The sequence below is a fragment of the Protomyctophum parallelum genome (genome assembly GCF_964188405.1).
Source record: "Protomyctophum parallelum genome assembly, chromosome: 5".
Lineage (NCBI taxonomy): Eukaryota > Metazoa > Chordata > Actinopteri > Myctophiformes > Myctophidae > Protomyctophum > Protomyctophum parallelum.
This window is the reverse complement of record NC_139702.1, coordinates 18337164-18365064: the sequence shown is the minus strand read 5'-3', so window position 1 is coordinate 18365064 and position 27901 is coordinate 18337164. Positions and strand designations below refer to the sequence as shown.

At 43.2% G+C, this 27901-nt stretch overlaps 1 protein-coding gene across 2 annotated transcripts in view; it reads left to right on the top strand.

Moving 5' to 3' along the window:
- LOC310858707 (zeta-sarcoglycan-like) overlaps positions 1-27901 on the top strand; it is a gene marked incomplete at its 5' end in the record, with an annotated part of 557496 nt that overhangs the window by 415104 nt on the left and 114491 nt on the right. For both annotated transcript variants that reach the window (XM_083764948.1, XM_083764949.1), the window contains one exon: positions 7704-7791. In XM_083764948.1, coding sequence (XP_083621074.1) covers positions 7704-7791 — 88 coding nt within the window. The remainder of the gene's footprint in view (positions 1-7703; positions 7792-27901) is intronic.

Sequence of the window (27901 nt, the reverse complement as noted above, 5' to 3'; positions counted from 1 at the left end):
TGTTTGTAAGTCTGGCACTGCTGGGGATTTCTGCTGCTGCCACAATGAAATCACTGGCTTTTGTTCTTGCAGTTCAGGTGGACAGACATTTAAACAGACAGACACCAACACACCCCAGCAAGCCAAATGACGTTATGATGACGTCCTCCGGTGACGTTCAAGGCTAGGCCAGATCACAGCTCATATTAGTCCGGCAGCCGAGGTGGACGGATGGGAAATTTGGTAGTCTTGGTAGAAATGCGGTAGTCTTTTTTATTGGCCTAAAATATTGTCTACAGTATATACATACATTCATGAATCCACTTTCTGACCAGCTGTCAGTATTGGGCATTTTGTATAGGTGTTTCTTGTGACCCTACCATTATGGCAGGCAAAAATGTCAAACTTTCCTTTTGCTTTAAGTAGCATGTGACATGTCAAACTAGGGCGTTTTCATGATTCTGAATCCATTCCAAGCATTAGTTTTGCACAAAATACACCCCTTGGACTAAAAACGGCCATAGACGTTATGACAAATGTGATGACGTCAGCACAAGTGGATATGGCTGCTTTTAGCCCAAGTAGTGTTTCTTGTGCAAAACTAATGCTTGGAATGGATTCAGAATGAAAAACCTAGTTTGACATGTCACATGCTACTTAAAGCAAAAGGAAAGTTTGACATGTTTGCCTGCCATAGGATGTTATATGGTAGGGTCACAAGAAACCCCTATAAAAACATTGCCCAATACTGACAGCCGGTCAGCAAGTGGATTCATGACCGGCTATGCATATAGACAATATTTTAGGCCAATAAAAAAGACTATATATCAAATTTCCCACTTTAAACAAAAGAAGCCTGTCGGCTGCCGGACTATATGGGGATGATCATTTGGGGATGGTCATTTCCAGGACGTCTTCACCAGTTAAAATAATATAGCTTATTCTGGGCTAGATAAGTTGAATCTGGCCTCCATTGGACTCTCTCTGATTCATCCAGGGACGTTTGTCTTTATAGGCAGAATTTACGTTCGTTGAAATCAGGTGATATTCTGGGCCAGATCGGACTAGTCTTGGTTTGACTTGATTTGGCACCAATAGAGACATCACTAATTTGTCCAGAGCCTGACCGTTCTTGCTGGGACTCTCACTCCCCAAAATGCTGCCTGGGCAGCATTCCTTTTCGGGGTTTTTTTTGCAACAGGGGATGAGATATCTGCTTTTTACATAATGAGGCACGGCACAGAGGACAAATTAATCTGGGAGCAAGAAACGTGAGAGTCCTTCTAACAGTACAGAGGGTTGAGGCGAGTGGCAGAGCCGACATCAAAGAGATGTCATGGTGACAGAGATGATCGCACTAATGGAGCCGTTCTTCACTCCGACTCCATGTATGGTCCAATTAAATGGAAACATGTCATATCCATAAAGATGTCCTCTGCATCGCCATGACTGAAATGTCAAACTATAGCCATGCAACACCATGAAATCCATATAGTGGGGTTCCGTCTCAATGTTAAATTTAGTTGTCATTTACAAAATGACAACTAAACTAAAGTTTCACTTTCACTACTAATTTGAAGGTGAGGGTCTATAGAACCATTTTGGTTCGAGTGGCAAGCACCCAGATAGAAAGATTGGCCTGCCCTCTAGGGGGCATACCCCCCATTAGCCCTACGAAGATAACTGTTGAACATAATCTGATCATATGAGGTATGGATTCACAATGGTCCATTTGGTTATGTGTACACTCTCATACTTTTATACCATAATTATCTGTGGATGTTTTTAAATCAAAAGTCTATAGAAATATTTTTTTAATTACTTCCTGAAAACGTGCTGCATGATGACGTGTAGAGATACACATCAATAAAAGCCAATAAAAGTTAAGCTCACCAGTTTGTTTCCCATGCTTCTTGTCGTCCTCCACAGCTGGTTTTGATTAAAGAACTACTCATTCAAGATAACATCCAGACAGTGTATTACTCGGTTTCAACTTAATCATCACGCTAAAATATGTATCTGAAATCATTATAGGGTAGAAATAAGCCACATAACAGTAAACTGGTAGACAGCCGACTATCTAACTTGTAAACAAACACATTCCATGCGCCCTGCGTATAGCATAGCTACCGCCTCATCGCCTGAAGGGATGTGACGCTCCGATTCGTTCAGAAACTTCAGAGCAGAGTTTCAACTTGAAACTGTCTGAAACTTCAAAATAAAATGTCCACCATTTCCATTTCACTACGCCTTTAGAAGTAAATTAACATTTGTTAATTTACTTTTGTTAAAAAATTAAGCTGTGTATTCTCAATGAAGTAGGCTGTAGTCAATTACCATTACGTGTTTGTTCAGTAACAGGGGTCTCCCCATCTCTGACTGATTGATTGATTGATTGATTGATACGTGAACATACTTTTTTAAATGAAAACGTTCCAGGGCTTATTTACATTACTAAACAGAAAATGTGTTTTGGGTGGAAGAACAATTTAATCCAATCAGTAGAGAGTAAACATAATATCAGCTTCAATTTTACAGTGTTCCAGTTCCAATTTTGTCGGTTCATTGTTTGTGTGTGTTTTGTTTGTCCAATTTATCCTGTATCCTGTGTGAGTTCTCTCTCCTGATTGGATTAAATTGGTATCCTGACCTGGAAATGCATTTGCTGTTTGACTAAAGAGCTGGAGAGACGGGGACGTCGGGGAGACCAACATTGCTGAACAATCTCAGAATATAGAGTCATATTCTGTGTAACTTTTTCAATGAATTGACTGCCAGAATTGTTTCAGTCTGTGTCCCTTCCCTGCCAAGGTCTCCAAGCCGGATATCTTATTTTGATGACCCCACATTTTATAACTTTTGCCGTGATATTTGTACAAGTCACCCGAAACGTTATTCTTGCAACCCCAATGCAGCGACGCTTTAGTTATGAGCTGTGAACATTGCCATTTTTATCAAAAACCTCTGGAAAAAAGATAAATCCAAGGTTTTAAGATTTCAGTTAACATTGCAGTGTACGAGGTGGAACCATTTCAGTGACGGACCAAAGCCTAGCCGTGCTCAGACCCGTAGAAGAAGAGAGTCGCCGCACGCTTTGATCTCCCCGCAAAGCGGGGTGCTATGGACTATAGTTCCAAACATTGGATCTATCCCATTGCGATGGAATGAGTAGGCTACTTCCGCATTCCATTTACAATGGGAGTAAACTCTAGTGTCGTCACTCTCATACTAGATCACGCTGGCCGTGCAACGCGCGATAAAGCTTGTCTAACTCGTTCTTGGCAGTTTGAGCCATTATGGGACAAAACTCGTTAACTCATTATTGGCAGTCAAATATATATATATATATATATATATATATATATATATATATATATATATACACACACAGGTGTATTCCACATAACCATTTAATGTGTTCTTTGACAACTTCTCTCAACACTATTGAACACTATGTTAATTTGCCAGTGTCTGCCCCCGACACTGATGCCAAAATGACTATTGCAATTGTACCGGAAAGGCATTTATGTCCCGACTCCTTCCTGTTCCGAACCGGAAGTATTTGTTTTTTTCCCACAAAGTCGGAAGGAGCATGCAGCCTTCAAACAGAAAACAAACTTTAAAGAGACCTCTTAGAGCAACTTTTACCTTTAAACCTGAGGATTTTTTTCTTCTTTTTTTATTGTATGAATACTTGTTGAGATGGAGTTGACACGTAGATAGACGGCGGCGCTAATCAGGAGCGAACGAACATCAGGTACACATCAGGTGAAACTTCAAACCGCACGCCAGTGTCAGATAAGCGCCATGGGAACTAGAGATAAACACTGGAGGGCTTGATCTGACAGCTGTCAATCAAACGAGCGGTGAGGTGGGCGGCATCACATGCCAGCTCTGCTGAATGGAGACCTGGATGTAACATTAGGCATTAGGCAGTGATGTGAACATTGAAATGTACTGATTTATTATGAAGGAGTCCCAGCGGGTGGGCAGTAAGAAATGCATTATTGACTGTTGTTTTTAAGTAAATTATTTGAATATCTGTACTTGTACCATACGCACGCACACACGCACGCACACACACACACACACACACACACACATTCAAGAATAGGCTGGTCTACAAGCTCACATTGTATTGCGACGTTTTGTGAGCTTAAATCAGCTTTTATATTATTTTATTCTTTCACCTGAAATAACATGCCCGGAATAAGGACCCCCGGGGCGAAAGTTGTTAAAAATTAACCAAATTAGCACATTAAACGCAGCTATAAGCAATGTATCCGCCCCAGCACAAATACCGTTTGTCTTTATCCACCTGCTGTCTAGGTAGACATTAGCACCTGTTTAATATGTGGCTATTGTTTACGGCTCCTTATTTCCATAACATTTGCATATGAACAGTTAATCAAAGCGGGCCGCGGCCTGCCTGGCTGAATGACGGAGTCAGCGACTAATTGGAGGGGATGAGGTTTGCTCATGCACACATCGCAGCCCACTGAGCCCGGGAATGATTCGCAGCACATTACATCTGCCACGCCTTACAGAAGACGTCCAGCCCCGTCCTCCTTAAACAGACTGGAAAGACAATATAGTGACGCCTACGCTCCGCTGAAAGGAACCAGTGCAGCGTGCTCACTGAGAGATGACAAAAAAAGACTGTGGCAGCCATGGGCTCATTTTCTAATTTGGCAAATGTGTTCCCTGGATATGCACGAGTGGCAGGTGGACTGCGTGTGTGTGTGTGTGTGTGTGTGTGTGTGTGTGTGTGTGTGTGTGTGTGTGTGTGTGTGTGTGTGTGTGTGTGTGTGTGTGTGTGTGTGTGTGTGTGTGTGTGTGTGTGTGTGTTTATTTAAGTGTACTTATCTCTTTGACATATACCTGTTTTTCCTGTGCCAGGTGGACTGCGTGTGAGAGAAGTGACTGGTAAACAATGAATGTCTACCCCCCAGGGAGAGAGAGAGAGAGAGTGAGAGAGAGAGAGAGAGAGAAAGACCAGCAAGCCAAATGATGCCATGATGACGTTATGATGACGTCTTCCAGTGACTCCGGTGACGTTCAGGACTAGGCCAGATCACAGCCCATATGGGGATGATCTTTACGTCATTTCCAGGACGTCTTCACCAGTTAAAATAATATAGCTTATTCTGGGCTAGATCTGACTACGGTAGTTATGATATGACTTAAGTTGATGTGGCCTCTAACGGACTCTCTCTGATTCATCCAGGGACGTCTGTCTTAGTGGGCAGAATTTATGTTGGTTGAAATCAGGTGATATTCTGGGCCAGATCTGACTCGTCTTGGTTTGACTTCATTGATTTGCTGGGAGAGAGAGAGTTTAAAAAAGAGAAGGCAACAAAAAATCAGAACCACAACAGGATCTTTCTGTTCCAATGGATCAGAACCACAACAGGATCTTTCTGTTCCAATGGATCAGAACCACAACAGGATCTTTCTGTTCCAATGGATCAGAACCACAACAGGATCTTTCTGTTCCAATGGATCAGAACCACAACAGGATCTTTCTGTTCCAATGGATCAGAAACACAACAGGATCTTTCTGTTCCAATGGATCAGAAACACAACAGGATCTTTCTGTTCCAATGGATCAGAACCACAACAGGATCTTTCTGTTCCAATGGATCAGAACCACAACAGGATCTTTCTGTTCCAATGGATCAGAACCACAACAGGATCTTTCTGTTCCAATGGATCAGAACCACAACAGGATCTTTCTGTTCCAATGGATCAACGACTTTCCAATTTTACCACAATTCTCATTTGGAATTCATTCCGGAGCGCAGCGAGATATTAATTTGGGGAAATCAACAGAGAAATTGGGTCACCTGCGAGAGCTATTCATTTCACACTGCCAACACAAATAAGCAATTTGAGAGAGAGAGAGAGAGAGAGAGAGAGAGAGAGAGAGAGAGAGAGAATAGGTAGAGCAAAGTAAAGCAAGAGAAACAGAAGCTAATAATGGGGGGGGGGGGGGGGGTGGGTGAAGGGAGACAGGAGTTAAAAACTTCTGGGTGGTACAGGCGTAAAGTCCCTCCCCATCCACCATAGAGACTGCGTCCATTTTGTCTGCAGGCACTCCAACTAGACTGGGATCAATTACTTTTGCCATGTTCCAATATCCAATCTGGAGAGATTAAGTAGTAACGGTACATGCGCACAGATGTACAGTGTGTGTGGTTGGAAATGACTGGATATAGTTTGGTTTTGGAGTATAGGCATGCAGGCTCTATACCGGGCACTGGTTAAAACAGTAGAATGGAAACCACAGGAAAGGTCCATCAATCAACAACACTCCTTCGGATAATACCATTTATTTATGTATTCCAACGTGCGTCATGACAAAACAAAGCAATATCGCCACATACATACAGTACTAGTACAGTACATTACACTGACGGAAGTGGGCCACAGATCCGTCAGCTGATAGTGCCCTTGCCGAGCGCCACAATTCCCGACTTCGGACACTGCTGATTAAGCACTGGTCTGATTTCCATATACGTATAGGGTGGAAACTGGTTTATATACGCAATGGGGACTCAATAATATTACAGTGGTTAGTATTTAGAAGAGATTCAAGAGTATTTATTATGAGTTTAAGAACTTCTGACAGATCTTTGGGAACAAGAACATTATACATGCATGGCATGGTCTACGGATGTTGACCGCCAGCACAGATATGAAGCTTCATTCAAATCAGAGCCAAAATGAAGGTGCTAATCCTTTTTAGTTTTTTTCATAGTACAAAATTATATTGAACTTGATACTGAATTGCACACGTTTCATTCAAAACGGACGGATGGATGGCGTACCGTAATGTGACCTGTAGTTGCCAGGTTCATGAAGGTTGTCTGATCTCTACCAGATGTGTGCTGCTTCAGTAGAATTGTCACTGATGGTCTATCAATCGTTAATGTGGTATTTATAAGAAGTTACGGTCCCTGGCCTGGACGGTTATCTTAAGTTATGGCCCCTGCCGATGTTTACACTAACCTTTGAAGAATTACGGCGTTTTATTTGCACCTCCATTTCATGAAATCCTCCTGAAAATATTCCACCGGAGCTATGCTAAACAACAACACAGAGCAATGGCGGATGAATGTGGCTATGAAAACCTGTTGACTTGCATTGAACTCAGTTTCCCAGAAGCACTTGCAAGCCAGTGATAGGTCGATTTCCAGTTACGTCATCATAAAGTGTCGTCCTCGTCACGATGTCCGCAACAAAGCCGGTATTTCTTAAAAAATATCAAACAAATTAAATTAAACATATGTAACAAATGGCGGGTTTAGCAGGTTCGGCAGGGAAATACAATGTAAAAAACACGAGTTTCGCAGCGAAAGCGAACCTGTTAATCTTCTCACCTTGCTTCCTTGGCAATCCATATTGGGAACGTCTGTGAAACGTAATCTTTATTGGAGCTTGACTTCAACTAATCATGACACAGCGTAGCTTTTAAAAAAGAGGCCATGGTCTTATTCATATTTTTTGGCAAGGGGTTTGATGCAATATAATATTTCTTCTCAGTTCATTTCAATCCAGGGTGCTCTGAATTAATGTGCCTTTCAGATTAAATTTGCCAAAGCGTGCAGATGAAAATGGACATTTTTTTTATATTAACTCTAGCTCTGCCTCCCACTCCCTCCTCCCCCCTCTGTTTCCCCGACTGAATGTCTCCCTGTATTTCTGTCTCTTTCTCTCTCCAGGACAACCCACTGATCCTGCAGTCTGACAGGAATGTGACGGTCAATGCCAGAAATGACCAGGGACAACTAACCGGTCAGCTGACCGTGGGTAAGACGCAGACTTAATTTTATATTTTGTTAACAGACTTTGGGCTCCATTTTCGTCACCGCTAAACCCCTTGTGTAAACCCTACTGGAAACAAACTTGTATTGGAATATCAGTACTGGTATTTGACCATGCAAATGCATTATGGTCAAAATGGCCAGGATTTCAACATCTTCCATCTCAATAAGCTGTGCAGGGTTGTCCATGTGTGTAATTTGCTGAATCATGAAAATAAGTGTGTTTGAAAAGAGCTTGGATTGAGCCTCCATAATCCTGGTTTGCTTTACTTACCAGAGTGCCAGTGTGTCAGTAAGTTGCTGGATTTGCGCACATTCAACTTCATAGTGTTGACCCATGCAGGTTCATGGGGTGTTTTTTTTTTCTTTCTTTTTAACAGAATCGTAAGGGAAATAAAGGGGCAGATTATCGAAAGAGGTTTATGTTAAGAAAGCGTCAGGGCTGTAGCTCTTTGCTTGCTGTGCAAGTGAACTGACCACAAAGCTAGGACAGTGGCAGCCAACTCACTGACACTTGCATCACCCGCTTCTCAAAGTTTTCAAAAAAATATGATCTCTGTTCTCGCATTGGCTGTTGCATTCTAATATCACTGTACACAGGGGAATGTGTAATGTCAGTGTGTTTGTGCGTTCACATAATTTAATGGCCCATTAGCTTGCTGTACTGCACCCCCTCCGCCGCTATCAGGCAGCTACCAGAGCCATTCAACCTCTGTGGAAGATCACATCGCCAGTGCCATTCCCCTTCTGTTTATTCAATCAGAATTGGAGAAATCCCTGTGCAGCAATGTCATTGTTACATGCAACTGAATCTGCTAAAACTGCTAAATCTGCCAGAGCACACGAATCAGAGTGGGACTGTCTGGTTACTGCAGAACAGTGGTGCTCAACCATGTGGGCCGCAAGGATATTAAGTTCTAGGGCCTTGGTATGGACTAGTTAAGTTCTGGGGCCTTGGTATGGACTATAGTTAAGTTCTGGGGCCTTGGTATGGACTAGTTAAGTTCTGGGGCCTTGGTATGGACTAGTTAAGTTCTGGGGCCTTGGTATGGACTAGTTAAGTTCTGGGGCCTTGGTATGGACTAGTTAAGCTATATGGCTATTTTAGGGAAGGTTTTGGGAACCCGTTCTGTATAATTGTTCTGTAGAATTGCAGGTTTGATTCCAGGGAGGGAGCAATGCTTCCAGGCTAGAAACTGCAACACAATAGTTAACGTTGTTCCAAAATTGTGTCCCTGCTATTGCATCAGCAACTCCTGGTTTTGGCAACATGATTTCAGCTAGTTGAAAAAGCAACAACACAAATGGGGAGGGGTGGTGGGGGGAGGGGTCTGTCACAACATATTTTCAGATTATTCAGGGTCTGTGGTCAAACACTTCTGGGGGTCGGTGTGGTCTGAGGACCCAATGGTTCACACACCGCAGATCTGCTTTGTCATAATATCCTATAATCATGTTGAACATGAACAGAATGTTTTAATGAGCATCATGATTTAATGAGGAAAGAATAAAGATAGCAATTATTAATGACATTTGGACAAATGCATTATTCATTGCAAAGTCATTATTCATGTTTTCCTGGATAAAATGTTTAGAATGCAAGGACGCTCCTCGCTGAAAGAATTGCATAGTGCCACAGAAGGTGCACATTAGAGAGGCGCACGTACAGTACATGCTCGTTATGCATGCGTAACACTCGCATGCACACACGCACGCACGGACACACACTGACACACACACAGTCACACACACACACACGCACACACACACACACACACACACACACACACACACATGTACACACACACACGTGTACACACACTCACGTGTACACACACACACGCGTGCACGCACGCAGTGCCACGCACACACACACACACACACACACACACACACACACACACACACACACACACACACATACATACATACATACAAAGACAGACAGCAATCAATACTCATGGGCCCCCACATCGACTTTGTAATGGCATTTTATTGGATCCCTTTAACACGAGGACCCCTTGCAGAGAGAAACTGTGGCTTCAGTCACTTGCATAATGTGAAGTCTTGAGAAGACGATGGTGGCCGCACACACTCGTAGCCAAAGTGCCAATACTTTATTGGAATAGGACACAGAGACTAAAGTCACTTTCATGTCAAGTCATTGTAGTTCACCTCAGTTCAGTATCCTTACTGCCATGTGCGTCATAACATGAAATCTTTTCACCCTGGCTCTCTCTGCCATAACACAACAGTTTGGCAACGTCGATATTGTACATTATCACCCTTTGTATTTAGTCTGGAGTCAAGTGTGTCTGAAGACAACCTACTGTAGAGAGAGTGTGTCTAGTCTTGAGTGAAAGTATATGTCTAGCTCTAGCCACAATAACAATCAGTTTGAGTGGAATTTTGATGAAAACACTATAATCACATGCACATTAGTGTCCCTAATCTGGGGTCAACATTCTTCAACACAGAATATCTATACAACCTCACAACGCAACACATTGTCAGTGTAGAGGGAAACAGGAGGGGGTCGAGTATAGAGCCCTGGGGAACCACGGTCAATTTAATTTAAGTGGTTAATATAATGTATAATGGACACAAAGAAAGATTTAAAATTACAGAAATAAAGGTGTAGTGCTGTCGCCTCACAGCTAGAAGGTCCTGGGTTCGATTCCCGCTCGGGGCGCTGTGGGTGCTGGCGGCGTGTTTCCTCCTCCGCGTCATCAGTGCCCATACCCGAAGGCGGGGTTGGCGAAAGGGCCTTTCTGTGTGGAGTTTGCATGTTCTCCCCGTGTCCCCTAGGGTAGGTACCCTCACAAAAACATGCAGTAATCCTGGTCTCTAAACTGCCTCCCCCTGGCCAGCCGGGATGCCTGATGGAGGGGAAAGGAACTGGTTGGAATAACGTGCTCCTTCCACACGCTACGTCCAACCAGGGAAACTCCCCCCTGTCAGGTGTAAAGGAGCAACTTGGACACTCAAGCATGAAGGAAGCATGAGTTAAGTCCGTTGCTCTCCCTAGGTTGGCGGAGGGTGTGTAGAGCCCAGGATCACATCACAGGATGATTGACACAGGGGTGAAAAATGGGTTACAAAATTGTGGGACAAAAAATATATAAAAAAAAAAAAAAAAAAAAAAAAAGTGTACAATATTACACCGAAATGGAAAGTTGTATTGCAATGTTTTTACACAGTTTTACTGTGCATGTGCACACACCATGAGTGTCAACTTAACTCTGAGAATGTACAAATTCTATATTAGGCCCCATTTATGCTGCATGGCAGCCACATCTAGCCTGAATCAGATCTGTGCCACAGGCAGATTGGAGTCTGATTTGTTTAATTAAGTCTAAATGCAGACAGCTAGGTCACATACAAGTCACATGGAATCTGAGTTTTGCCAATGTGACTTGAGCCACATTCAGTGGTGTTTCAACCTGATCTCTTTAGACGAGAACAACGTGAAAACACCTCCCAGTCTTATTTTCTAAATCCAATAATTAAATTAGAGAAACAAATCGGTGGACACAAATATACAAATACGTTTCGTACTGGTCTACAAGGAATACGCTGCTGGTTGTGATCAAGTTGAATGTCCATTTTAAGGCTTTGGCAATTAGCACACTGAATGTTTAAATTGTGAATAGTGCTTCAGCAAAATGAAAAGACGTGCTTTGTGAAGTTTGTTGCTACCAGATGATGTTTTTCATCTTTGCCATAGGCAAGGAAGGTCAGACACACACACACAAACACACACACACACATTCACACATTCACACATTTACAATTATTACACATTAAGGATTGAAATCCCTGTCAACTCAGCTCCAGCTGTTAGAATTCCCAGAGTGTGTGTGTGTGTGTGTGTGTGTGTGTGTGTGTGTGTGTGTGTGTGTGTGTGTGTGTGTGTGTGTGTGTGTGTGTGTGTGTGTGTGTGTGTGTGTGTGTGTGTGTGTGCGCGCACGCATGCATGAGTGTAAGCCTGTGTCTCAGTCAGCACAGCATCAGACATCCAGGCCGTGTAAGCTGCTAAAGAATATCCTTGGTGTCTTACTTATTAAACCACTCCGGAAAGTTAACTTACTAAGACTATGACACACACACACACACACGCACACACACATAACAGGAACAGCTTTTGGGCTCAGAATCCCCCAGACACGAGCAAGCGGGCCAGCGAACAGGGTCTTCCATCAATAATCGCTTAATGACACTCAGCCACGCACACACGCACGCCGTGACAAGGACCGTTGCCACCTGGGGAATTTCTTCTGCTTGGCTCCCGAATCAGACCCCCCTCACTACACCATCTCCTTACTCTGCATGTTTGGCAGGCACGCACGCACGCACGCACGCACGTACAGACAGACAGACAGACAGACAGACAGACAGACAGACAGACAGACAGACAGACAGACTCTCGTCACCTTGCCTACTCATTAATGTGAGTGATAATCTGTCATCTTTGTCTTGTGAATGACAAGACATAAGGATAATGAGCGAACTCTCGAGTCTCCACCACACAGACATACTGTACTGTCCTCACCTCCTACCACTGCATAAAGTACTGTCTCCAAAAGAACTGCCTCCAAACTAAAGTATTGTCTACAAAGTAAAGTACTGTCTAGTAACAGTAACATAGTGTAATTCTCTGCAATGGGTCCAGTCCTGTTGGTTTGGACCATCAGGACTGAACGAGCCCCTCCTTGGTCTCAGATAGAGAACCACTTCTCTGATAGCCTGCCTTTGATATATTTTACCACTGCTCAACTACCTGAGGTTATTAGTAACCATCCCATTTTTCTCCACTTACATTGGGTGTGGAAGAGAATGTCTCTTTTTTTCAAATTTAATTTATACCGTAACCCATACCGTAACCCATGTATTTGACTGAATCCCAAACTCCTTATTGATAGAAGACCATTTATTTGGAATCTATGGGTAGAAAGAGGTATTCTGGTTCGGAAGGATCTGTATGAGAGAGATAAATTTAAAAAAATCACAGGACTTACTGATCAATATGGTCTTCCACATAATCACTTGAAATTCGCATTTACTATTGACAAAGAGCTCACCCCAATATGCCGACAAAGTTTGACCTTTGAAAACGGTGTTAGCTATATTTGGAACTGGCATCAACATATTATTCAATTATGATAGCACACCAAGGTCAGCCCTCAAGCGTAAAGAGGATTTGGGAGGTTGATTTAAATCAATCCTTTACTGACAGTGAATGTAAGGTGATTCTACGGAACTCAAAGAAGATGTCCCGTGAACTTAGAACCAGATTAGTTAAATTTAAAATAATTAATAGAGTCTACTGGACTCCGACAAGATTGTTCAAGGCTAAGCTCAGAAAGAGTCCGGTTTGCTGGAGGTGTGGTGAGGAGTGAGGACCCTGGTACACCTATTCATGTATTGTGGGAGTGCCCGAGGGTACCGACTCTATGGTGTTCTATTCATGAGAATATAATGCAAATCACAAACCAGGATATTCCTTATGCACCTGCTCTGTTTATTCTGGGTGATCCATCGCCATTAAAACACCTCCCCGCACCTCTAGCTGACTGGATCCATACAGCATTAATGGTGGGCAGGAAAATTATTGTTAAGGAATGGAAGTCTGAGGATTTGCCTCCAGGCAGCACATGTATGGTTCACTCAGCTTGGTATTGTGGCTGCTTTGGAGAAGTTATCTTTTAAGATAAATATGATTTGAAGTGGCACGTGTTCCTCAGTCATGTTGCAGGTCCTTGATGTGATCCATGGTCATACATATGATACGGTTGATGATGCTGCGTATTTGGTCGTGTAAACTAATTTAAACTTTTAATTTGATTAATTTGTATTTTTATTGGTTTATCTTGTCTATCCTTGTTAGTGTGGTTGCCTATGGGCAATCATACTACCTTTTCTACCCTTTTATTTTTCTTCTTTATTATAATAGATAAACTTTATTTCGATTCGCTACTCCTCCCACAGTTTTTGTCGCACGCACTCGATACTCCATGTCAAAACGACGGGCTACATCGGGAATGGTGTGCTTGTATTTCCCTAAGACATTTGTTGGATAGTTTAATTAATATTAATTAATTTGTGCATTACATTTCCCCATAGACATGAATGGGAAAATGCAAAAACTCACTTTCAAGTATTTTTTCCTCTGAGACCATAAGGGCTATACTTACAAGACTTGGAAGAGAGATTCATAATAATTACTAAAATGAATTACCTTAGAAGTATATCGATCGGCCTCATGGTGGCGCTATAACAGCCAACTTTATGTTTTGGGGTATAACTCTTGAACCATAGGTTGTAAAATCAATTTTCCCTGGATTCCTTGGGTCATGACGCATCTCCCCATTGTTCAAAACACAATTTTGGATCCTCCACCTACAGATGTTGTCCAAATCTCACAAAAATCGGTACACATGATCTCCGGACCTATCCGATTAAAACAGCACAGTCATAATTTCAATATTCCGTATCGTTCGTCTGTAATCAGCTTCTGAAGTTAGTGGGAGGGGCCTATTTTACAAAAAACGGCACAAATCACTAACGGAATGTCCAATCCACCCCAAATTTGAATCACATGTCGAGGGTGGCTTAATCAACGCAGAGCCAATTCCATTTTCGACAGGTGCGATGTAACCACACTTTGCAATTTCCCAGAATTGCTTCTTTCTAGTTTTATATTATGTTTCTGTTTCTGTTTTCTGTGGAGTCAAACAAGATAATAGACCTCAACTCCTACAATTCCAAGTGTTTTTCGGGTAGGGAGTCCCAGTTTACATAATGATTGGGTGGGGTCGTGTCCTGAACCACTGCAGTATGGGTGGTTTATATCGTGCGGTACAGGGGGCCTTGGTGGAAGCAGGACCTCGGTCATTTATTGATTTCTGTTTTCCTCTTTGATGGTCCCGTCCTGCATTCTGTTAAAAAAAGAACAATTTCTATACTGCTGTTTGTGTGTGTGTGTGTGTGTGTGTGTGTGTGTGTGTGTGTGTGTGTGTGTGTGTGTGTGTGTGTGTGTGTGTGTGTGTGTGTGTGTGTGTGTGTGTGTGTGACTTTTCATTTTTCTAAGTGCACAGCGCGCGCTGGTAATGAATGGCCTTGATCCCTGAGCAGGAAAGAGGCTACAGTGGCAGTCATTACTACAGAGAGAGAGAGAGAGAGAGAGAGAGAGGAAGACTAATGATAAAAAGAAGAGAGAGAGATATTGACCATATTTAGAAGAGATAAAGTAGACAGAGACAAAAGATAGAGGGAAAGAGAAACAGTATAGGGAGTGTGCATGTGGGCGTGCACACGCAAGTGCCTGCATGTGTTTGAAAGTGACAATGACAAACACAGAGCCAACTTTATAAAAGTCACTTTCATCCTCTCTCTCTCTCTCTCTCTCTCTCTCTCTCTCTCTCTCTCTCTGTCTCGTACTTCCTCTCTCTTTCATTCCACAACAATACCTCTTCCTCTCTCTCTCTCTCTCTCCTTTGTGTCTCTTTTTTCGCCACCTCTCCTCTCACCAAGCTGTTTACTGAATTATCCATATTCTACATCCCTCCCCTCGCATTCTGTTTTATCACTCTTATTAGAGCCCATTCCCTGTTCAGCTTGCTACCCCTCCTCCCCCCAACTCAGCCCTTCATTCATCGCTCCGTTATCATTGCATTCCTTCGTTCCACTAATTATGTTTTTCTTTTATCTGAGTGGAATCACTCACCTCACTTCTCCTCGTATCTTAAACACTGGATTATCACTGCTTCCACAATTAATGGATTGTGAGTCAGGGAGTGTAAACACTTAATGGATGGTCGGGTGATGGGCAGAAATTTGAGATAATTTCGGACAGCAGCCGTGGTCTTTATAAGCCGCGCCGTAGTTTATCTTGGTATTCGAGGCCCTTTAAGTAACCTGGGAATATAGTATGGAATGGGCACACATGGGATGTGTGGATTTTGTCGGGCTTGTTAGAAAATATGAGACGCCACGCTGTGAAGAGGGCAAAGGTCAACCGCAGCTGGGTTATGCGATTAGCAGATTCGGTGTACGTTCAGAATGTAAATCATTTTTGTTACACAGGCTAATTATAAACTCCCGTCGCTGGCAACAGTCCCACGCTCAGCGAGACCACCTGTCTAAAACCAAGCCTGATTTAAACTTTGTTGTTAGACAGTGTCACACTATAAGCTACTGGTGTGAGCGACTTAAAAATGTATCTTTTTTTTTTTTACCTTTGCTTAAGCCTACGCAGTTGTCAAGGCTATAAGGCAAGTGCTATGGGCTAAGGTGGATTACGGTGGAGGATTGGGAGTCTGCAGTTCTAACTACAATGGGGAGTTTGTTCCACAGTTTGGAAGCCAGGAGGGAGAAGATTCTGAGACGTGTGTAGCGTTGTGTTTTCGGCACGGGACACTGCTCAACGCTCCCTGAATCATCATTTGTCACATCACAGCTTTGCATTGTGTAAAGCAGTGGATGCAATTCTTCATTTTGTGGGAGCTCCATCGTTTTGTATTATCCTGAGAGAAGAGATATAATACAGGTAGTGCTATATGCACATCATGTGCACATGTTCTTTTAGAAATATTAGCATCACATGCAGGTGTGTAAATGTTCTTTTAGAAACATTACATCACATGCAGGAGTGTCCATGCTGCTTCTTCAGATCCCCCCACTCCACCCCAATTATATTCAAATGATCCTGCTTCTGCTGACGGAATCAATGGCTTCTAACGAAGCAATTAAAAATGCATTGTGAGGAGCATTAACACATTGCAATGCACTTAAGGTGGCCATCCATCACGTGCTCCGTGAAACCATGGAACCCACGTCATTTAACATTAATTTGCCACTGTGGCTTAATGCCTTAATTGTATTCACGGCAGGTTTTGTGGTAACTGCATGTTAGTATATAGGTATACACGTGTGGGCGTGTGTGTGTGTGTGTGTGTGTGTGTGTGTGTGTGTGTGTGTGTGTGTGTGTGTGTGTGTGTGTGTGTGTGTGTGTGTGTGTGTGTGTGTGTGTGTGTGTGTGTGTGTGTGTGTGTGTGCGCACATAATACATACACACACACACACACACACACACACACACACACACACACACACACACACACACACACACACACACACACACACACACACACACACACACACATGGGGCGGGATAGGTTTTCCCTAAGGTAGGCTATGTGGATTTAATGGCCCATATGTGCTCTTCCTTCAGCACCAGTGAGCTATGACTGGCTAGTAATGATAATAAAATGCCACATGGTATAGTTTAGTCATCACTTCTATGCCCTCTTCTCGCACCGCAGACCTGCACCATAAGGCTTATTCTGAATAGAACAGGAAAGAACAAAAATAACAAAGGCAAACGCAAACTGCTTGTTTATGAGTTTGAAGGGCAAACGCAATAGTGGACAATGGTAGCGTGCTGGGAAGTATCCACTTGACACACCATATTCACCCTTTTAAGACTATAATGGGAAATTGTCCTATAAACCTACTTGATCCTCCGACACCCGAAACGCGTTGCTGTGAAGGTTTCCATCAGCGTTTAATAGCAGCCATACAAGATAGTTTCTCTTTCAGCTGTTTTGTTTCGTACATGCCCATAATGGCCAGTCAGTTTGATTCTGTTAATGTGCTGAGAAGGGTCAGAAAAATAGTGCTCAGAAACCCCTGGATTTGTTGTCCGATAAAAGATTGCAAAAACGCTACCGGGGTGAGAGAAGATAAGCAATCTCCCTCAGGCATTGGGAGGATGGGTGGGTGTGTTTATGTATGTTTTCAAACAATAAAACAGGCCAGGTTATCATTTACCATAAAGAGCCGAAGACCATGGAAAAATATGGTTGATTTCCCTGTAAATCTTTCGTTTTTCACACACACACACACACACACACACACACACACACACACACACACACACAAACTTTTGTGTCTTTTATTGCATTTGCAAGATCGTATTCCTTTATTCTTCTCATACTACATTAAACATTTTGTGTAGGTTAATTATCTCTTATTCTCAGGCACCTAAAACCTTCTTTTTCTTCTACGCAAGTGAGTAACACACTCTCCTCCCTGTAGGCATCCCTTAAGCAAGGTGACCACCATGTTAAGGACTATGTCTACCACATCAGGCAAGGTGTGTATAACTGTGAGACAGAGCATGCATATTATACATGAAAAGAAGAGAACCTTTTTAAAGCAGCATACAGGCTTTTATGTAAAGTACACATGGGTTCTTTGTCACTCTTATTTAGATTCAAATTGTATATCAAAAACATTGTTGGAGATATATTCTATTGACATATAATGGCCTTTTCTGTATCACTATAGGTCTGTTCTGGCTGGAGTTTAAGTTGTACACACCTCAAAATCACACAACACAGGTGTTTAATAATATTAACCGAATCTGTGCCAGATCAAGATAATCTTGTGAATAGCTATTGTATCAAACTGTGCCATCCACAAGATTTTGAGATTTGATTCATAAACATTAATCCAACATCCGACGTGCACGCTTAATAGTCCTTTTTCTCCTCAAAATGAGACAAACTGCAATCTTTGGGACTTTATAAATCCTTAATCCTTGATCGCGCTAAGGAAGTGAATCCATCGTGCGTTGATGCTAGGGTTGGGTGACGATACGAATACATCGTCAATCGCGAATATACGAAACCAATCGCCGAATATCTTTATTAGGTGATTTTTCGGGACGATTTTTAACCTGTAAAGTGTGCGCAACATGTGAATCAATTTGGGCCAGGAAAGTAGTAACAGCGGCTGGGTGGAAATCCCCTCCTCCCGTTATAATGGTATGGTCCCGAGTCCCGACTCCCAGTCCCCGCAGCCGTGATGCTCAGTTGCTCACTGTGAGCCGAGGGAGCCGAGCCGAGGAAGGCTATTGTTACTGTACTGTAGCCTACATGTTGTTTACGGTCCGGAGTCCAGACCCATGCAGTTTAATAATATACAGTCACAACAGAATGCACACTGCTGTCTCGTGTCTCATCACAATCCCAATGCGCCACCCGTGAAGTCGGGAAAAAAAAAAAAAAAACAGGCTGATAGTGTTAGTATAGATGAAGTTCAGTGTGTTGAATCAGTAGCTACACGCTAAGCTAACTCTAAGCTAAGCTAACGATCCCCGAGCCTATACTGTATAAGCAACAGGCAGGACGCGGCGCCTTCAGAGCCTGTGAATCAGCAGCAGCATGTGGGCGCCCCTCTGAGCCTCCGACGCCGGTGCGGGGAGGCAAGACTTCTCCATAGTGGAGGATATTAAGTCCATATTTCATGAGAATCGTTCACTTGATGGTACAAGCACCAAAATTGGCACACAAGTGCTTCGGAACCTACTCTCTCAGAAAAGTACGTTGTCCACTTGAAAAAACAAAATGGACACCATTTTTCAAGATGGCCGCCAAATGAAAAAGGCCTTTTGTGGCGGTTCTGGACAACCGTGGGTCCGACCGACTCGAGACCGGGCACTGCACTCCCTGTGGGTGTGTGGAACGTGTGTGTCGAATTTGAAGTCGGTGGGGCGAACGGTTCTCGAGTTACGTGGATTACAGACGTACACACACACACAGAATTTGTGCAATTAGCAGATCATTGGAACGGTTGTTCGCTTGGTGATACAAGCGTGACATTTGCCGTGAACATTCCTTTGGTCAACTCTTTAACTTTTTAAACCGAGCCATCCAAAAATCCAATATGGCGGTGATATTTCAAGATGGCCACCAAAATTACACTGGTTTTGCATTTCAGCATATATTTGGCTATACCTTTGTGATGTACTGTACCATACTACTGTATAATACTGTACGGCACTGTAGGGCATAATACTGTACCATACTGTACAGTACAGTACAGTACAGTACAGTACAGTACAGTACAGTACAGTACAGTACAGTACAGTACAGTACCGTACCGTACCGTACTGTACTGTACTGTACCGCATGGTACCATACTGTACCGTACTGTACCATACTGTACCGTACCTTACTGTATGGTATTATACTGTACTGTACTGTACTGTACTGTACTGTACTGTACTGTACTGTACTGTACTGTACTGTACTGTACCATACTGTACCGTACTGTACCATACTGCATGGTACCATACTGTACCGTACTGTACCTTACTGTATGGTATCATACTGTACCGTACTGTACCGTACTGTACTGTACTGTACTGTACTGTACTGTACTGTACTGTACTGTACTGTACTGTACTGTACTGTACTGTACCGTACCGTACTGCATGGTAACATACTGTACCGTGCTGTACTTTACTGTACTGTACCGTACTGTACTGTACGGCATCATACTGTACTGTACCATACTTTATGGTATCATACTGTACCATGCCGTACCGCACGTTACTGTACCGTACTGTACTTTACCATACTGTACTGTAACATACTATAGTGTACTGTACAGTACAGTGTGTGTGTGTGTGTGTGTGTGTGTGTGTGTGTGTGTGTGTGTGTGTGTGTGTGTGTGTGTGTGCGTGCGTGCGTGCGTGCGTGCGTGCGTGCGTGCGTGCGTGTGTGTGTGTGTGTACGTGCAGGGAAAAGGGGAGGGGTCGGTTAATGTGGAAATTGTAATGTAATTTGTGTCACAGTGAAATGTTGTGCAATAACAGTATGTCATACAAAAGCAATATTTGTACAGTAAATATGACATGGATGCAATGTAGTGCAGATGGATTTCTGTGGCATGCATCATTTTTTGTGCATAGAGAGATGTGTGCTAACGGAGTGATTTGGTAGGAGAAGTCGGACGGATAAACGGACATATTGCTTTGCATCCCCTATAGTAGTAGGATCTAGGATGAGCATCAAAACTATATATTTTAAATACTTCATTAGCACATGCTTGAATTTTACATTCCATAGGGCTGGACCACACATGGACCCCATTTGGTTTTGTTTTCTGCATCTTCCTCTGTGACCTGCCACCTTCATGTCATCTCTCAGACTCTCACAGCATCCTTAAACCTCGTCTTTGGCCATCCTCTTACCTGGCAGCTACATCTTCAGCATCCTTCTCCCAATGTACCCTCATCCCTCCTTTTCACATGTCTAAACCATCTCAACCTCACCTCTCTTGCTTTATCCCCAAACATTCTAACCTGGGCTGATCCTCTAATTCAGTAATTTCTGATAATGTCCTTCCTTTTCACTCCTAATGAGAACCATCCTTAATTCTGCCACCTCCAGCTGTGCCTCCTTTTCATCAGTGCCACCGTTTCCAACCGTACATGGCTGGTCTCACTACCATCATATACATCTTCCCTCTCACTGGTAGCCTTCTGTCACAAATATTTCCTGACCCATACTATGTCCCATATTCTCAATACATTGGCTTCTCTTGCTAGAACATTTCCATCTCTATACTCACCTTAACCTGTTACACTACTGTCTACTGTCTGGTCAAAATAAATTTCTCCCTCCCTCACCATCTCTCTTTGCACTTACTGTACATCTCATATAGCCCTGACCACTTCTTAGCCCACACCACCTGACATCACATCTCTCTGTTCTTACCCATCATCTAGCCTAAGCTAACGTGTTAGGTTTCTGGTCTAGAGGGGCGGGTCGCGGCTCAGATTTGCGCACGCCCTGATTGGATCTCATCGATCTGTCCGTCACCCCCGGCCCCTCCTCTCCCCCCTAGTGCAGCGCTACGTCACATCATTTGGAGCGACGCCCACCCGGAAGGGTTGACTCCCACTTTTAGACCAGAGCGGCCAATGCGTTCCTCCAGGCTTTCAAATTTTTCACCAACAAAAATGAAAGCCTGGTACCGAGGCTACCCATCATCTAAAAAAACCCCCCAATGGGCATTGCCCATTGACATACTGTATATTCAAGTCTGTGTGTGTGTCTGTACATCTGTAATCCACATAACCCGAGAACCGTTCGCCCCACCGACTTCAAATTCGACACACACGTTCCACACACCCACAGGGAGTGCAGTGCCCGGTCTCGAGTCGGTCGGACCCACGGTTGTCCAGAACCGCCACAAAAGGCCCTTTTCATTTGGCGGCCATCTTGAAAAATGGTGGCCATTTTGTTTTTTTCAAGTGGACAACGTACTTTTCTGAGATAGTAGGTTCTGAAGCACTTGTGTGCCAAATTTGGTGCTTGTACCATCAAGTGAACGATCATGTGCTTAATATCCTCCACTACCAGGAGAAGTTACTAGGGCAGGCAGGGTACATGTTTAACACTGTCACCAGCCAGTGGTTGTGATGTTAGCTTAGCTTGCAGCTGCTTGTCCGTTCCAACTTCACTTCATCTAAACTTATTTCTTATTTTGTTACCCTGGCTGCGCAGTTGTGCTGCAAAAACAGACGGATCTACAAGCTCTCAACACGTAGCGAACAGAGCTGCAAAAACAGGCAGGACGCGGCGCCTTGAGAGCTTGTAGATAGACAGACGATTGGCGATTGAAAAAAATTGGCATATCGCCCAACCTTAGTTGATGCACAGCGTTGATGCACAGCCTAGAATGAGGATTTGGCTCAGATATGGAGGACTAGCACTTCCGGGTTGGGCGGAAGTGGTCTCTTCTGCGTTTTACATGCATTACACTGGCACTGGGAGGGAATGTGATAATAACAATAATAATAATAATACATATTAGTTACTCACTTTTCATTTTCACAAATCTCAAGTGCAAGTTTAAAAACACAGATAAAAAAAACACATAAAACCCTACCCTAAGGGGGGAAGAAATCAAGGCATAGGAAACAAAAACACAGCTTTGAGGAATACAATCCTATCAAAGTATAAGCATGACAAAAGAGCCACGTGTCAAAAGGTCTGGCATGCTCCTTTAAGAGCTGTTTGATTGTTAGCAATGTGAAAGTTAAAGCATGAATTATGCATCGGGCAGGCGGGACAAGGAGTGAGCCAACAACTGCAGCAGTTCTCCTAATAAAACTCAGAGAAAATGGCAGAAACAATAAGTCGGAGTAATGACTCTGTCTTCCTCTAGGCAGGTTTGGCAAGGAGCTTGTTCGTTTATAAGTATATGCATTTTAAGTAATAAGATAAAATGGCCAGGCACCCCTCTGACTCAGATTCAATTATGAACACCCCCCTTAGGCTCGGCTTGCGTGATCCATTTCCATTTTAAGGCACTCGGCTGCTGCCGTTATCCGGAGTGACTTTCAATAAGTGCAAACAGTCGAACATGTCAACATTCATGAATCTTCGTAATTGCTCATAGCCGGGGTATAATAGCGAAGTGAGGGCATGAGAAAATTATATTTAATGGCGGCGTGCGCAGATTGCCTAAGAGCAGGTAAGGCACTAAGGCTTTATTGAAAAATATAAAAGGTCAATTAATAAAAAAAAACATCTGAAGTAAGGCTCACTGACTCCTGTTTAAATTCCAGATGGTTGTCTCGCTCAGTTTGCAATAACTTGAGGATATGAAATGTAATTGTGTGCACGGCGGCGTGGAAGTCACAAGATGTCTGTGGGAATCGATACACACTGAGGGCCGTTCAACTTCTTCAGCCTCGTGCTCACCCAGCAGGGTCATTAACCCCTTCAAACCGGGAAAGTATATCGGTGTCATTTTAGTTTCATTTGGCTATTAACATATAGCAAATATACAAGCTCATAGCGCGTCACCTTGTGCCGTGCTATGAGCTTGTAGATTTTGAGGATTGGCACAAATCTTTGGATATTATTTTTCTGTGAACATTTTAACTCAACTCTTTGCTTCTGGGGGTCCCTGGAACAAAATATTTTTTAGATTGGGGTTCGTCGGCCAAATACATATAATTGTGCGTGGTCCTGACAGAAAACTGTTAGGATATACAGGTAGAAGACATTTGCAGAATCGACCTCAGGTCTTAATGGGTTAAAATATCACGCTTGGATGTAATTTCTGTACGACTGCTTGTCATGCGGGGGGGACAACAACTTGTGAATCTAACGGAACGTCTTGCTGCAGTCTTGTTGCAGGTCCAATGATAAAGACTATATTCCAGTCAGAATCAAGTGTTCATATGCGGTAAAACTGACAAATCCTTTTGCTCCCATGTGCTGAGCGGAGGATTTGTTAAGTGTAACAACTTAAACTCCAGCCAGAACAGACCTTTAGTGATACAGAAGGAAATCCAGTGGTCTTAGCGGCACCACAGTGAGGATGAAACGAAGATACAGGTGAAGGTAGTACAAATCGGTGATAATATAAAAGACGTATGATTAGATTATGTAACATCCGACCTGTGTCTGGGCTGCAGTGCAGTGCATAGTGTACATGCCATCCGTAGGAAATAAAGGCGTACTGTAGGTATCGCATAATAACACTTGTATGCCGAATAGTGAAAATAGCAGAAATACGAGTTAAAAGGGAAGCATGCTCATCCAAACAGTCACAATGACAGGCTGTAGTTATGGTAATTGTTATAGTGCTCAGTGTTAATGGCCTTTTAAAGTGTTTAACCACTTATACCCCTGCATCTGTATTGTGGGGAAGCTTTTGCAAAAACAATAAAAATCACACCAAAAGCTGGACCAGATATTGTGGAATAATGGTTAAACCTCTGCCACTACAGTGGAATCTCGATCCATGTGGACTGTGAGGCACTATAGCTCTGCATATACAGCTGCTGTCCATCCCTCTGTGTTTCTGGTGGTTGCATCATCATCATCATCATCCGCACCACCACCATCATCATCATCATCATCATCATCACCCACCCAATGCACTGCATGTTTATTTTCCAAAGGCCAGAATGATTCATATGCACATCTCGTTCTGACCAGCCCCACAGCTGTCAGTAGTGGAAGAAACACTATTTTTTAATTATTTTGTTGTGAGTAGTGCAGCCACTCCAATGCATAGCTTTGTGCACTGTCTGTCTGTCCATTAACCCATTCTGACCTGAGATCAGATTCATACGAGGTTTCCGCCGGACACACACTGGTCTGATGAACCCATTCTGACCTGAGATCAGATACTAAAAAATGTCAGTCGTTCTTCGATTTTTCAAAAAATAGCAGACCTACAAGCTCGTATCGCGCCACTCGGTGGCGCGATATGAGCTTGTAGATCTGCTATTTTTCAATAGATAAAGCATAACATGATGCTAACACCAAAATGGGTGCCCGGTCAGAATGGGTTAAAGGAGCATTCAGTGATTTGGGTGATTTGGAAAAAACCCCGGCCCGCCACCGGTAATAAGATGTGCACAATGCACATGCACTACAGTGGGGGGACACCTTAGAGTATATATATGAATAGAGACGGCACCGGATTTCTCCTCCCATCCACTTGCATTAAGTTGCTCAAAAGCGCATGAGACGATTTCACTCCTCCTCTCCGGTAGGAACAGAGTGCATTCTGGGATGGATTGGGCCAAATCGTGAACGCGCTGGTGGTTGACTATCATTGCACGCGTTCACGTATGAAACAGCGTTCACTTGTCATTGCACCCATAACATGAACGTGCGCAATGATAGTCAACGGACCAGCGCTGCCGCTAGCTGCAATACCAAATTCAGCCACTATGTCCATTTCGCCTCAGGGTTTCCTCCGGGTGCCGTCTCTATTAATATATACTCTAAGGGGGACAAGCGACAGGCCAACAGCAAACACACACCAAGGCCCGCCCCCGCTCGATCATGATTGGCAAAAGGCCCCTCTCTATCCTTATTGGATGAATGCTGGGCCACCTAGCCAAAAACGAAACCTAAGGTTTATTGACCCTCAGGGACTAACTGGGGACAGGCAGGAACTCCTTATACAGAATGTCTGTGACATGTTGTTGACATCATCAGACGTCATCATTGTGATGAAAGGCACCGCTCACTTCACACAAGTGTGATTATTATTTTATCTATATCAGCACCATAACTTTAATCTTTTACCCCGGATTTGAACCCGGTTTCGGTTTTCTGCAATTTATCATTGATCTAATAGAGCCGGCCTGCTTGCTCGGGGGATGAATTTAATCTTGACCACCAGGTCAAAATCAGATCCTGTGTCTGAGACATGACCTTTACATCACAATCTAAATGTCTCAGTAGAAGTGCAGGGAGACAAAATACAACCACCCCACTGCAAATTATTAGTTCCCTTCAAAAACACGGCCCCCTCAAGCATTAGAAGACTAATAGGCCACCAGAGAAATCAGTCACCAGAGAAACAAGTACGGGTGCACTCGGGTGCACTCCGTCCTTAAAATGGAGTTCGAAGTTACGATGGGTTTGTGTAGGAAGGGGGCGTGTCTGATCAAATTAATAGCAAATATCTCAATAAATATTCGGAACTATAAACTGTCTGGGGTGCTCACAAAAGCAGAGCAGACATTAAAATGACCCCAAACATGTTTGAAAGTGAGATATCCCATTTAAGTGATATTACCGTATATTGTTTAGACTGATGCTAGGTTCTTGATTTACCTTTGACCTACTGTAATTTACTGATAGCTTGGCATCCAGATGCAGGGTGCCCACCCTAGAGCCTGAATCCAGATGCAGGCTGCCCACCCTAGAGCCTGAATCCAGATGCAGGGTGCCCACCCCAGTTAAGGCTGGGGGAGTTTTTCGTTGCCACTGCTCAGGGTTGGATAATGTCAGGTCTTCTGCTCTACATGTAAAGTGTTTAGAGACAACTTGTTGTGATTTGACATTTGAATGCAACTTAATTGAATTGAACTATGCAAACAAAGCTGATAAATGTGTACTCTCTCCTGATTGGCTGTCATTTTGTGACAATGTATTTTCTGTTTAATCAAAGAGCTGGAGGTTATAGGTTGGAGTTACAATAGTCTAACCCATTTAGACATGAGGTCGACTCTACAAATGTCTTCTACATCTGAAAAAAAGTATGTTTCTATGTCAGTAAAGGCCCCCAGAATTATATTATATACTATGTATTTAACTGCCTACCTGCATCTCAAAATATTTTCTCCAGTGACCACCAAAGCAAATATTTAAGTTAAAAACATTCGCTATAGAAGATTCAAGTTGATTTGCACCATATCTTTCACAACTTTTCAAAACAGTACAAGCTCATAATGCAGCACTCGCGATGCCAAGCTATGAGCTTGTAGATCTGCTATTTTTCAACAGTTTAAAGTTTAAAATAATGTTAAAAGTGGTTAAAAGCTATAAGGTGACACAGATCGTCCTCAGGTCTAAATGGGTAAGTTAGGAGGAACACACTCGCAGTCGTTGCAGAAGTTTTACCCTTTCACTTTGTGTCATCAGCGTTTGATGTGCACAGAACATGGGGGAGGTTGACACAAAGTGTTGCCTGTTTGCGCTTCTCCTTCGCTTTGCTGTCAGCATCACAGACTTCACAGACAGGCTTTTCATTTTCAAAATGCACGCACGCACGCACACACACACACACACACACACACACACACACACACACACACACACAGAGAGACAGCACATACAGCACTGATGATGACCCATCACCTTCAAGACTGTTTTCAACTGCTGCATACATTTATTGTCTTCCCCCTTTGGTCTCGGTGGCACGGTGACTTTGCCGCGGCACCTCTCCACTCATCAGAGAGTGCTCGATGGCTTGTGTGGCTGCCAGCATGCTGCACTGTCAGCCCGGCTCTGCAGGGCATGGATGGCACTAGATGCAAAGAAAACACTCCAAAAAAACTAACACACAGCTCATCTCTGGCTCACGGTGGCAAAGCTTGGCAACCCACTGATGGTTTTCCGGTGCTCCTTCCAAACGTATAATCTCTCTGCTCAGTTGATCTGCAGTTTAATTAGAAAGTGCCACTCTCTAGAGGTGTTTATTTATTTATTTTATTCTATGAATATGAATTGCAGTTGTTTGTTTAAGGTTCTGAGAGTCAAACAGAATGAACATTTAAAGAGACATGATGTCCTCATTTGCCATTTATGCTTCCTGTCAGCAGAAGGAGTTATTATACTCTCACTTGTCAGTAATACGAGAAGAGACTCTAGGCTAGTGTACCAACTAATGAAAAGTTCTTCATTTGTAAAGACCACCTTCTCATCTTCTTTTGAGTTGAGACTGCAAAGCGTGTCACCATACCTTACTTAAACAAGTCA